The sequence below is a fragment of the Rattus norvegicus genome, chromosome 7, assembly GCF_036323735.1.
Source record: "Rattus norvegicus strain BN/NHsdMcwi chromosome 7, GRCr8, whole genome shotgun sequence".
Taxonomy (NCBI): Eukaryota; Metazoa; Chordata; class Mammalia; order Rodentia; family Muridae; genus Rattus; species Rattus norvegicus.
In genome coordinates this window covers 42340791-42354632 of record NC_086025.1, presented here as the reverse complement: position 1 = coordinate 42354632, position 13842 = coordinate 42340791, and the positions used below count along the sequence as shown (strand labels likewise).

At 38.9% G+C, this 13842-nt stretch overlaps 1 protein-coding gene across 4 annotated transcripts in view; it reads left to right on the top strand.

Annotated features, from left to right (window-relative positions):
• Nucleotides 1-13842, top strand: part of Tmtc2 (transmembrane O-mannosyltransferase targeting cadherins 2) — a 414906-nt gene that overhangs the window by 341019 nt on the left and 60045 nt on the right. For all 4 annotated transcript variants that reach the window (NM_001171177.2, XM_039078704.2, XM_039078703.2 and 1 more), the window contains one exon: nucleotides 12650-12713. In NM_001171177.2, the coding sequence (NP_001164648.2) occupies nucleotides 12650-12713 (64 nt within the window). The remainder of the gene's footprint in view (nucleotides 1-12649; nucleotides 12714-13842) is intronic.

Sequence of the window (13842 nt, the reverse complement as noted above, 5' to 3'; positions counted from 1 at the left end):
TTAATCACAATAAGCCACTGTGAGGATGAGAGAGTATGCATCTATAGGCTAATTCATCTTACTCACCATCATAAATGCTTTCTCCAACAAGACATTTATCTACATAGAAAATCACTATCAGAAATTCAAGATCTATCCATGGAAGCCCATTATAAGACTGTTAGTACATAGGCACTCGTGTACACACACACACACACACACACACACACACACACACACACACACACACACACACACAGGAGTTTTGTTAGAGTGCTTAAAGGCTATAGTCCAGCTAGTGCAGCAATGGCTGTCTACCACCAGAAAATCCAAGGATCCAGTATTTGTTCAGTACATGTGACTGGATGTCCAAGCTGGTCCTCAGGACGCAGTAGAATCTCAAAGAAGGAAATACCAGTGAAAGAATGGACTTTCTAGTCTCCATAGCAAGCAGGCAAAAGAGAAGCTGGTTCCTTCTTCCATGACTTTTATATAGGCAGCCAGCAGAACGTGAGGCTCAGATTAAAGGTGGATCTTCCCACCTCCAAGGGTTTCAATCCAAGTGGGTTTTCCAATTGAAATGACTTAATTAAGAACTAATCCCTTACAGGTGTTTCCAGCCTCTTAGATTTTAGTTAATTCCAGATGCAGTCTAGTTGACAACCAAGATAGCCATCACCAGCGCTTACTGTACAAACCAATTTCAAATCTTTTTTAGTATCCAAGGCGATTCGGGGATTTGTTAAAAGTACTCAGAAATGGCTTTGGTTTCCTCTTGAGTGCAATTTTGTTTTTTTGAAAAAAATGGCATGTGTGATCAATATCGTGGTTAATGTAATTTCATAGATGAAGTGTTTTAAGGGAGTTCCAAGTTCTAAGCTGATTTTGGTATCAATCCTTTTATCATGGGTTTTGTGTTTGGTGAGCACCGCTCTTCAGTGCCAGAAGCAATACTTGATGACCCTGTTTGCTCCAAGGCTCAGCAAATTGTACCATGCTGGGCCCTGTACCACCATTGCTCAGGGTTGGGAGAGCAGCCCTGGAACACAGCTGTCTCCTGTTGTGCTGAGTTTAGAATTTCTTAAGACTGCATCTCATGGGTGAAACCTGAGTGGAAGAAAGTTACAGGATGAAAGACTATGGGGCTCCTGCTTTGCTTGGGAATGTGAAATTCACATTGTGGCTCATCGCCAAGTATGTTTACAGGGATGGCTCTCACAAATGCTAAGTCCCAGTTACTGAGCATTGAGGATACCCGGTGACGCTTTTAGGACTTCAAATAAAACTTTTAAAGCATTAGATGCTTCCAGATGAGACCTTTTCTTTTTGTTTTTAAGGCAGATTGATTATCATCAAAGGAAAATATCAAAGGAACTTAAAATGTTTGAACTCAGTAGAATCATGTCTACATGGTTGTGAGAGGAAACAATTGAATCAACTATCCTGTTAAAAGTATTCTGTAGGAAGGGATGTATTCAGGTTTTTTTTCCCCCTCCGAACTGGAAGTTGGAAAGAGAATATGAATTTATTTGGTAACTGAGAAGAAGTCAAGGGGGAAGAAAAACACATTTTACCTGGTTCATCGACTTTGGTATGAGAATTTTGTTGGTTTATTTTTCCCCCTTACTGAACTACCTTGGTGAGGGATGAAAGAAACATTTCTGCTGATGTCTTCTGACTTTTTGGCACTGTGTTTTGCACGCATACCTGATCCTCTCCTATTTCTACCTACACATCTTCAAAGCGTACATGGATATTCTTATTTTATAGCTGCAGATCCTCAGGGTCCCATCATTGTTTCCCAGAGTTGGCAGAGATGGAATCTTAAGGCAGTGTATTCTAGCTACATATGTCTTTTCATTATGACGGGCTCCCTTCAACTTTATAGAGATGTGGCTGCCCAGAAACTATGATTCTTACTAAAGAAAGAAGACTTACAGAAGTTCACAAGTTGCCACGTATGTAAATCCTAAATGATAAGGCCTCCATGGGGGTCTTCACATGAATTCTTTTATAATAAGTCTTAGAAAGTAAGTTTATGTGTTCACTGGCCTGTTTGCTCCAACCTTGTATCATTGGGATACACAACTTGCAGGAACATCACCATGGACTATGTCTGTTTTCAGTCACACAGCTTGGATAAATGTGCTCTTGTTATTGTATTTCTTTATTTCAGTCATAATGGTTCAAGCTCTCACTGCCTCCAGAGAGGAATGTCCTACTGTGCCATACCACCTGGTTCTGATTGCTTTCCTAATTTCTAGAACAGAATGAGCGTATGAGCAAGAATCATTATATTGTAATTTCTCCACTCAAGCAGCACAGTATTAAATGATTATAGGCTATACAAACATAGCATTTAAAAGTAATAACTTCTTTATTAGCTCTACTGGAGGCGACACAAAATTTAAATTCTTGGATGAAAAAAGAAACAGAATCAGGGTATTCTCTCCCCGCCTCCCTCCCCCCAATCTCCCCCCCCGCCCTGTGTGTGTGTGTGTGTGTGTGTGTGGTGTGCATGCACACTTGTGGGTGGGTAGGTGGGTGAGTGTGTGCATGTGTGTTCAAAGTAAATGCAAAGATAGGCTGTAACATTTCTTGGTTTTGCATCTGTGAACTCTAGTAACTACAGAGAGAAAACTTGAGGGGGAAGCATGTTTTGTATGTATACAGGCTTGTTTAGAAAATAATGACCAGGGGGTTGGGGATTTAGCTCAGTGGTAGAGCGCTTGCCTAGCAAGCGCAAGGCCCTGGGTTCGGTTCCCAGCTCTGAAAAAAAAAAAAAAAAAGAAAATAATGACCAAAAGATGCAGCAAAGCACCTTTGAGGACACCTAAGATGTGTTGCGTGTTGAAGCTGATAGAGAGCTCAGTTAAAGTATGAAGATTTCTGCATAGGCTCTGTATATATGAAGAGATCAAATACCCAGAGATTTTGTTTTTTGAAGGACACAACTTTAATCAGGCCTCAAGACAAGGCTTCAACACTGCCTCCGTTATGAATTTCCTCCTTGAAATGTTTTGAGGAGATAAAAAAACAGGATAAGGTGTATGACTTTTTCAAATTATAGATCCAGCATTTTTTTTAGGTAGTTTCTTTCTCTTGTAGCTGCCTACAGTAAGAATTCTTCTACTTGAAGTCTCTAAGTAGCAGAAGTTAACTTTGAATTCTTACCCTCTTTTTTTATTATTTAAAACAATTTTTATTTAAATAAATTTTGATCACATTCTTCCTCTCCTCAAGTCCTTTCAGATCCTCTCCTCCTCCCTACCTACCCAACTTTAAGTTCTTTCTCAACAAACAAAAACCAAATACAAATACAAAACCGAGAAAACACTACCCAAAACAAGAACAGAACAAAACACCAAACTTAGCCAAATAAAAGAATTGTGGAGGCCATGATATATTGGTCAAGTATTCTTGAACATGAGGCTTTTCCTAGAGTGCTTGAAAAGTGTCACTCTTTTGGAGAAAATTGATTTTCCCTCTTCCAGAAATGACAGTTCAGTTGTTAACCTTTACCCTACTGGTCATTCATTCATTCATTCATTTATTCATTTTTTAAAAATATGATTGAATAAAATATAATAGGGTAAAACAAATACTATTACATTGAAGTTTGACACTGCAAACCAACAGAAGGAAATTAGCCCAAGTGAAGGCACAAGAATCAGAGACCCACTCATTCATGCACCCAGGAATCCCTTAACAACACAAAATTGGAAGCCATAATATAAGCACAGTGGTGTGGACCTATACAGATCCCATGACTGCTGCTTCAGTCTCTCTGAGTTCATATAAGCTTTGCTCATGTTGATATAGAGAGCCTTGTTCTCCTAGTGTCCTCCATCCCCTCTGAGTCTTATTCTCTTTCTGCCTCCTCTTTCACTTGGTTTCTGAGCTCTGAAGGGGAGGGATTTGATAGAAACAACCCTTAGGGCTGAGTTTGTTTGTTTGTTTGTTTGTTTGTTTGTTTGTTTGTTTTTTGGTTCTTTTTTTTCTGGAGCTGGGGACCGAACCCAGGGCCTTGCGCTTCCTAGGTAAGCGCTCTACCACTGAGCCAAATCCCCAGCCCTGTTTGTTTGTTTTTTTATTGGATTTATTTTTATTTACATTTCAAATGTTGTTCCCTTTCCTAGTTTCCCAGACACAAGCCCCCTCCCTTAATCCCTTCCCCTCTTCTATAAGTGTTTCCCTCCCTAACCACCCCCTTCTTCCCTGCTCAATATTCACCTACACTGGGGTGTGGGGGGGGGACCAAGGACTTCCTCTTCCCTTTGTGCCCAACAAGGCCTTCCTCTGCTACATATGCAGCTGGAGCCCTGGGTCAGTCCATGTATAGTCTTTGGGTAGGGGTTTAGTCCCTGGGAGCTCTGGTTGGTTGGCAATGTTGTTCTTATGGGCTTGCAAATCCCTTCCGCTCTTTCAATCCTTTCTCTAATTCCTCCAGTGGGGACCCCTTTCTCAGTTCAGTGGTTTGCTGCTAGCATTCACCTCTGTATTTGACATGCTCTGTCTGTGCCTCTCAGGAGACAGCTATATCAGGCTCCTGTCAGCATGCACTTCTTAGCTTCTTCAATCTTATCTAGTTTTAGTGGCTGTATATATATATATATATGGGCTGTGTATGCATGTAGGGCAGGCTCTGAAGGGCTGTTCTTTCAGTTTCTGCTCCAAACTTTTCCTCCATATCCCCTCATATGAATATTTTTGTTCCCCCCTTTAAGAAGGAGTGAAGCATCACTTTGGTCTTCCTTCTCCAGCTTCATGTGGTCTATAGATTTATCTTGAGTAATTAGAGCTTTTGGGCTAATATCCACTTCCCAGTGAGTGCATTCCATGTGTGTTTTTCTGTAATTGGGTTACCTCACTCAGGATGATATTTTCTAGTTCAATTCATTTGCCTATGAATTTCATAAAGTCATTGTTTTTGATAGCTGAGTAATATTCCATTGTGTAGATGTACCACATTTTCTGTATCCATTCCTCTGTTGAAGGACATCTGGGTTCTTTCCAGCTTCTGGCTATTATAAATAATGCTGCTATGAACGTAGTAGAACATGTGTCTTTGTTCTCTGTTGGAGCATCTTTTGGGTATATGCCCAGGAGTAGTAGAGCTGTGTCTTCAGGTAGTATTATGTTCAATTTTCTGAGGAGCCTCCAGACTGATTTCCAGAATGGTTGTACCAATCTGCAATCCCACCAACAATGGAGGAGTGTTCCTCTTTCTCCGCATCCTCGCCAGCATCTGCTGTCACCTGAGTTTTTGATCTTAGCCATTCTCACTGGTGTGAGGTGGAATCTCAGGGTTGTTTTGATTTGCATTTCCCTTATGACTAAAGATGTTGAACATTTCTTTAGTTGCTTCTCAGCCATTCGATATTCCTCAGCTGGGAATTCTTTATTTAGCTCTGTACCCATTTTTTAATAGGGTTATTTGGCTCTCTGGAGTCTAACCTTTTGAGTTCTTTGTATATTTTGGATATTATCCCTCTACCAGATGTAGGATCGATAAAGATCTTTTCCCAATGTGTTGGTTGCTGTTTTGTCCTAATGACAGTGTCCTTTGCCTTACAGAAGCTTTGCACTTTTATGAGGTCCCATTTGTAGATTCTTGATCTTAAAGCATAAACCATTGGTGTTTTGTTCAGGAAATTTTCCCCAGTGCCTGTGTGATTGAAACTCTTCCCCACTTTTTCTTCTATTAAGCTGAATGTATCGGGTTTGATGTCGAGGTCCTTAATCCACTTGTACTTCACCTTTGTACATGGTGATAGGAATGGATCGATTTGCATTCTTCTACATGATGATTTCCAGTTGAACTTGCACCATTTGTTGAAAATGCTATCTTTTTTCCACTGGATGGTTTTAGCTTCTTTGTCAAAGATCAAGTGATCCTAGGTTTGTGGGTTCATTTCTGGGTCTTCAATTCTGTTCCACTGATCTATCTGCCTGTCTCTGTACCAATTCCATACAGTTCTTATCACTATTGCTCTGTAATACTGCTTGAGGTCAGGGATGGTGATTCTTCCAGAAGTCCTTTTATCATTGAGGATAGTTTTCGCTATCCTGGGTTTTTTGTTATTCCAAATGAATTTGAAAATTGCTCTTTCTAACTTTATGAAGAATTGAGTTGGAATTTTGATGGGGATTGCATTGAATCTGTAGATTGCTTTTGGTAAAATGGCCACTTTTACTATATTAATCCTGCCAATCCATGAGCATGGGAAGCCCTTCCATCTTCTGAGATCTTCTTCAATTTCTTTCTTCAGAGACTTGAAGTTCTTATACAGATCTTTCACTTGCTTGGTTAGAGTCACACCGAGGTATTTTATGTTACTTGGGACAATTGTGAAGGATGTCATTTCCCTAATTTCTTTCTCAGCCTGTTTATCCTTTGAGTAGAGGAAGGCTACTGATTTGTTTGAGTTAATTTTATACCCAGCCACTTTGCTGAAGTTGTTTATCAGGTTAAGTAGTTCTCTGGTGAAACTTTTGGGGTCACTTAAATATACTATCATATCATCTGCAAATAGTGATATTTTGACTTCTTCCCTTCCAATTCGTATCCCTTTGACCTCTTTTAGCTGTCTAATTGCTCTGGCTAGGACTTTGAGTACTATAGTGAATAAGTAGGGAGAGAGTGGGCAGCCTTGTCTAGTCCCTGATTTTAGTGGGATTGCTTCAAGTTTCTCTCCACTTAGTTTAATGTTGGCTATTGGATTGCTATATATGGCTTTTACTATGTTTAGGAATGGGTTGAATTCCTGATCTTTCCAGGACTTTTATCATGAAGGGGTGTTGAATTTTGTCAAATGCTTTCTCAGCATCTAATGAAATGATCATGTGGTTTTTTTCTTTGAGTTTGTTTATATAGTGGATTACTTTGATGGATTTCTGTATATTGAACCATTCCTGCATCCCTGGGATGAAGCTTACTTGATCATGATGATCACCCAATTCCGTCTATGAATCCACAATTATGTTTATACCCAAACCACACAAAGAACTCTTACCCTCTTGCATGTGTCTCCCCTGTGCTGGAATCATGCTTCCATTTTGCTTTCATTTTCCACTGTGCCATTTTGCTTTTCAGTAGACTCCCATTTAAGGCAGATTATTATGGGTTGTTAGATGTTTAACGCATTTGACAGATGAAGCTGATATTGGTGGGTACCTTCCAACTCAGTGCCTCTTTAATACCCAGCAACATGTCTTCTCTAGTGGGTTTGGCTGATACCTGAGTTTTTGTACTTGTAGCTTATTCCAGATGATGTTTACAAAGCTGATTCATCCATCATGACTACAGGCAATTCATCCTTCCTCTTATTTCTTCATTCTCCCAGTAATTTCTCTCCTGTCTGAAATCCACCTTGAACACAAGTGATAATTTACTATATATGACTATGCTGACTCACATTAGCAATCACTCCTTCCCTTTTAATTTTTTCAGTATAAACATCATTTAATCTTCCTGTATCCAGACTTTATATCTGTCTTTAGAAGCCCTTGAAAGGTTTGCAATGGTAAAAAAAATTGGACTCACGTGTTTATGGGATATGCTAACGTGTGACCCACACGAGCCAATGCTAAAACTAGATCCTTAGGATTAGCAGCAAGGCTCATCAGGGAAAAGCTATGGATGATGAAGGTGTTGACCTGAGTTCAATCTCTGGGACTCACATAACAGGAGAGAATCAGCGTGCTTCTCTCTCTCTCTCTCTCTCTCTCTCTCTCTCTCTCTCTCTCTCTCTCTCCCCCTCTCTCTCCCCTCCCTCCTTCCCTCTCTCCCTCCCTTCCTACTTCTCCCCCTCCCATATCCACACACAAACACACACAGAGAGAGAAAAATGCAAAATAATTAAAATTATATCATTCTAAAAAGTACATATGGTCTCTTTTCTTGAGACATTTCCCCTTCGTTGTTGCTTTCTTTAAAATGAAGACAAAGACTTATGGGCCTTAGAACTATTTTTGATGTCTGCACAGTGTTTTTCTCTAAGGAGTTTATAAACAATTTATTTCAGATGTTTCATTCCATGGATCATTCTTCCCTGTTGTTTTTACATATGTGAAACTCTGGTTTTGCTATTTTAGAATTTACCAGGCATCACATAAAAAAAAATGACCACGGCATGTAAGAAAGGTATGGATTTTCAGCTACTTTAAACAGGTATATGCCAGCAGTCCTGGGGAATCAAGTCTTGCACTCCATCCCTAACAATCTGACTTGGGAGGTGTTTGAAGGTATTTAATAGAATCCCAAAGCACAGAGCAAAACACTGCTAATTTCTTTGCTTTTCCAATGATGATTAATGATGTAGTCATTTTTGCAATTAAGATTTGATAAGCATTCCAAGAACTTCTCTTTCTGATGGGGAGTATAGAATATAACTTACACAATTAGGTGAACTTTGAATACTTCCTCATGAGTTTTCTCTCTTGTCCAGAGAATAAATCAAGAATATAAATGACCACTTTGTGCCTAGAAACAACATATTCCTTCCCCTGGTTTCCCATGTGCTGTCAACAATACCTTCCTATTGGTAATGGAAAGACTTTTTAATAATAGAAACAAAACTCTGCAGTGGAAATTAATTTTATACATATATGACATACATAATAAATCCCTTTTTTCATTTCCTTTAGAATGTTATCAGTTGTAATTCTAGCTTTAATTACCTCTTCTGAGTATTTCCTTTGAGCATTAAACCACTGTCTTAGATACTTTTTTATTTCTGTGATAAAATCCCTGACTAAAAGCAACTCAAAGGAGGCAAGGTTTATTTTGGCTTGTAGTCTGAGGAGTTGCCATCCATCATGATAGGAAGGTATCGGCTGCTGGGAGCTTGGGGTGATAGACACTCTACTCTGCATTGGGGAAACAAAGAGTAGACAGGAAGTTCTTCAGTAATAAGGAAATTCCGTGTCCTTCCCAGGACTTTCAACCTCCAGCCATGATCCTCCTAAATGGCCCTCAACCTTCTGTACTACTGGAAGAATTAAATAATTACAAACATGAGCCTATGGAAAAACATTTACACTCTGAAGAATCTAATGACTTAAAAATGCATAATCATTTTTAAAATTTAGTTGCTTGATACCTTCGATGTGTTTTGTCTAATGCAGACCCCAGATTCTCTTCTAATCAGTATGTGCGTTATGAATTGGAAGTTGTGAAGAGCTATTAGTGGTGGCCATCCTTATAATACTTGATGTCTATTGTTTGATCATACTTCAAGGTAACTTGCTTTCTTCTAGCATCAGGTTACTCTAATTTCCTACCCTCATGCCTTTTATATTCCTCTGGAGAAAACCCTTCCAGGGCATGACCTAAAGAATGCTGGTTCAAATTTCCAGATGAATCTGAACCAGAGTGAATCTGTAATTTGGTGGGGGGTTGGGGGGAGGGGAGGTGCCTTCACTAAATAACCTAGCGAGAGAAGCTTTACTATTTCATGCCAAGCATGAGTACTTTTCTTTTCATGTTGAGGTTGACCTTTGACATTTATGAGAATACAAACTGCAGTGACACGTTGTAGCATGCCATGAATCTAGCAGAGCCTTGGCTCAAGGTTTGGTTTTATAAGTTTTGTTTGTTTTTTTTTTTCTTCCTTCATTACTTTCTTTTTAACTTCTGTTAAAAATAGTAGTGTTTCTGATTACTTTTCCTTCAAACATTAGCAAGATATGCTTTCTTCTCCAGAGAGAGGATATCTTTAGTTATTCCTATACTTTGTATGTCTACATGGGCCATGGCTTTATGCATTTATTTTTCTTGACCAAAGTACAAATTCAATTTACTACGGAAGGCTGAATTCCCTTTTCTTTTAAAACCTGACTGTAATTGAGAGACTTAACTCATTCATTCTAGTTCTTTCTACTTTCTGTCCTCTTGTTCACACCAAAGTTTCCTTAATTACAGCTTTAAGAGAACACTCTTCCATAGTCCTTTTTTTTTTTGCAATGAGTCTGTATGTGCATACACATATGCATGCGTGTGTGGTCACATTTGTGTATGCACATGCACATGTGTGTATGTATATGTATATTGTATATGTACTATGTATGTATATATGTGCATACATATTTAGAGGACAGAGGCTAACATTGGGTTGCCTTCCTCAATTGATTTCTCTATAGTGAGGCAAGGTATCTCACTTGAGCCCAGAACTCATTAATTTGACTATTGCAGTCAGCCAGAATATTCAGGGGGATCCCCTCATCTTTCTTTTGCTGGATGAGGTTGCAAGCAGGCTGCCATGTACACCTGGCATTCATGTGGGTTCTGGGAATCCAGACTCATGTCCTTGTGCTTCTGCAGTAACCCTTTACTTACTGAGTCTTTCTCCTAAGAACAATGTTCCCTATTAAAGCAGGCCCTGTAGCCATTTAGTATCTTTCATACCGTAGTTAATACTGTATATGTCATCTGAAATTAAACTTGGCATTTTTTCCCAAACCTTTTATTCCTCAATCCTCATACATATTTAGCAGACAGTACTTCAACTGTGAGATTTTCTTATATCTTGTTATCTGTCATCGGGAAGGTCTCATGAAGCAGGACAGTCAAAAAAAAAGAACATAACGTGTTGATGACTCACTGACATTTGGTGTCATCTACTGACTGATTGACTGAACCAAGCCTTTGGTGATGGGCAGTACAAGTTTATCCATTAGATTCATTGTGAGCTCTCTTTTTATAAGACACCTGTGCCACAGAAAAAGATTTCTCCTTTTATAAGACACAAGCAGGAAAACTGTCTCTGCTTATACAGTAGTTTAGGGAATCCACTCCTAGTGCTGGATAGAGTCTCTGCTTAGCATGGGGTAGGCACTGGCTCAATACCAAGGACCGTGCCTTCGCCAAAATAATACATCTATAGACTGGAAAGTTTGAATTAGCACAATACAGTCTAAACCTAGTGACTAAGAACTATATAAATAACTATACTCTCAGCATTGTTTGCAGGAATAGTCTGGTCTAGATATAAGGTTGATTCCTGCACCATTATGAGTGAATTCTGTCTATCCCTTCATCTTTCGATTTATTTTCATTTTTCTTTATTTTTATATTTTCATCTTTTTTCTCCTCAGTTAAAATGTCAAGTGGGAGCATCCAGTTACCTGAGATTAGATCACATGCCCATTCTGGTTACCAGACAGCAAGAAGAGAAATATTGAAATATTGTGAGATGAGTATGGGGTGTGTGTGTGTGTGTGTGTGTGTGTGTGTGTGTGTGTGTGTTAAGAGAGAAAAATAGGGAGAAACAGAATGACTTTATACACAGAAATATAGTCACATGTGTGTGCATATGCAAGTGCCCATGTACACACAGTACACACAGGTAGAAGCCTGAGGAAGGCACCTTCCTCTATCACGTTCTACCTCAGTGTTTGTGACAGGGTCTCTTACCTCACCTCTTAGCTAGATTGGCTAGTCAGCAAGCACTCAGGTACCTCCTGTGCCTGCCTCCCAGTTCTTGTAATTCAGACAGGTACTGGCCCACCATGTGGGATGTGGGTGCTAGGTACATGGATTTGGAGCCATCTACAAAACCTAGTTATTCTGTTTGTAAAAATTTAATTAGTATTTAGTTAGCATTAAAACAATTTTGCGTGGCTGCTGAAGAGATGACTCAATGTTTAAGAGCATTGACTGCTCTTCCAGAGGACCCAGGTTCAATTTCCAGCTCTCACATGGCAACTCGCAACTGTCTGTAACTCCAGTTCCAGGGGCTGACACCCTCACACATATTTATCATCATATTTTGTTCATATTTATTTCCTATACTACCCTTCATCTCTCTAGTAAAATTCTCGTGTGTGTGTGTGTGTGTGTGTGTGTGTGTGTGTGTGTGCGTAAGAGAGAGAAAATGTGTCTCTGTAAATGAATGTATAATTTCTTAAATCTTCAAAATTTCCTTTTGTTTATCTTGAAAACTCACAACTAGGGGCTGAGGAGAGGGTTATTTTGGATGTTTCCTGCTTTTTCAAAGATCCCAATTAAGGTTCTAACACTAATGTCCTATAGCTCATACTGCCTTAACTCCAGTTCAAAGATATCCAACAACCTCTTTTGGCCTCTGTGAAAACTCTTTGCACATAGTGCACATAAACTCATGCAGATACACATACATGGTTATTTACATAGTTTTAAAATCATAGCTAAATGTTTCGATAATTGATTTTTTAAATATATTTTCTGGGTTATCACTTTGAAACTAGAGAATCTCTACATATTATTTATGTTTCTTTGAAAAGAAAAGTACCTTTTTTTTATGGCAAACAGGTAAATGTAAGCTGCCAATACCAACCCAAATGGGATTATGGTAGAATACTATTTGTAGTTCTTTAAATATGAAATAGCAAATTCAACTTAAGTTTTCTTTATGGGAACTTATAATTGTATATTTTTAAAGTTAATGTAATTCTTCTCCACTATGCTTCAATTTTTGTTTGGTGTTTTTTTGTTTCTTTGTTTTTCAAAACAGCAGGACAACCCTAGCTGTCCTGGAACTCTATAGACCAGGCTGGCCTCAAATTCAGAGATCCTCCTGTCTCTGACTCGTTAGTGCTGGGATTAAAGATGTGCATCACCACCACTGCCTAGCTACAGTTCTTCAGATTTAAAATACACGTCATAATTTTATTTTCTTTTTTTCGACAGACAAGCTAGCCTCAATGAAGCTGCGGAGAAGTATTACGATCTTGCAGCAAGACTGAGACCTAATGTAAGTACCTTCCCAATGAGCGCCATTGTTGAAGGCAAGCTTCTAGGGCATGCAGTGGTATCCATTGGCACTGCCTTGTTTCATCTTTTCCTCCCTGGTTTCTCTGTTTGAACACCCACTGTACAGCTCTCCAGTCACATAACCACCCATTCAAGGTTCTTTGTCTTCCCCAGAAATTTCTCTTTCCCCCTGTAGTAAATCACCATTAACTTTCATTATCTAAATACAGGTTTGATCATTGCTAATTACCTTTTATTTGGGTGCATCTTTCAATTCTGTGAAAGTGTTTTGTTTTATTTTGTTTTTTGTTTCTCTGGTGATGAATACTCATTGTTTGTCTTTGCCACATTTAAACCTTCAGCCTTGTACCCGTTTCACATTCTAAAAAATCCTCATTTTTTAGTAACTCGACTTCGCAAGTTTATTGATAATGTTTTCATTACAAGTTTTCCCTGGGTAGTCTCACTTCTAGAAAGTGCGATGGATATAAATTAGATCATTACTGTTGGAATAGAATTGCTATTTATAAGAAGCCAAGAGCTGCTTTTATAGCAGCCTGACAAGTAGGTTTTTTTCACAGCACCAAATTTCTTTCCCGAACATTTATTCTCAGATGCACTCTGCACCACTGCTTAACAGTGAAGCCTTCTCCCGGGTTCTCCAAATGTAGACCATGCATTTGAGAAATGCAATTTTCAAACAATAATGAAAATGCATATGTGGGCGCAGTACAAAGAATGGAATCAGTCTCGTTTCTTTATATCGTCGCATCTATTGGGCAAACACATATACAGGGGTTACTTTGAGAAGGAAGCAGATTCCAGATCATGCAGTGGATTAGGGAAACGGTATAATCAAGTAATTGATAAAGCATTGTGACTCCTGTGGCGCTTTAGTGCGTTGAGTCTAGAGACCTATGGGGGAACCTTGTGTGTGCTGGTTTCTTTCTTTGTTTTTCCCCCTTTACATTTAACCATGAATATAAATCTCAAGTTTCATTCATAGTAATATGTATGATATAAGCACCATGAAATATGTCGAGGCTTTATAACAAATGATGGATTAGTGTAACAAAACCTACACATTCATTTATGAGATTAGGACAAATGATTCTTCAATCTGGGGGAAG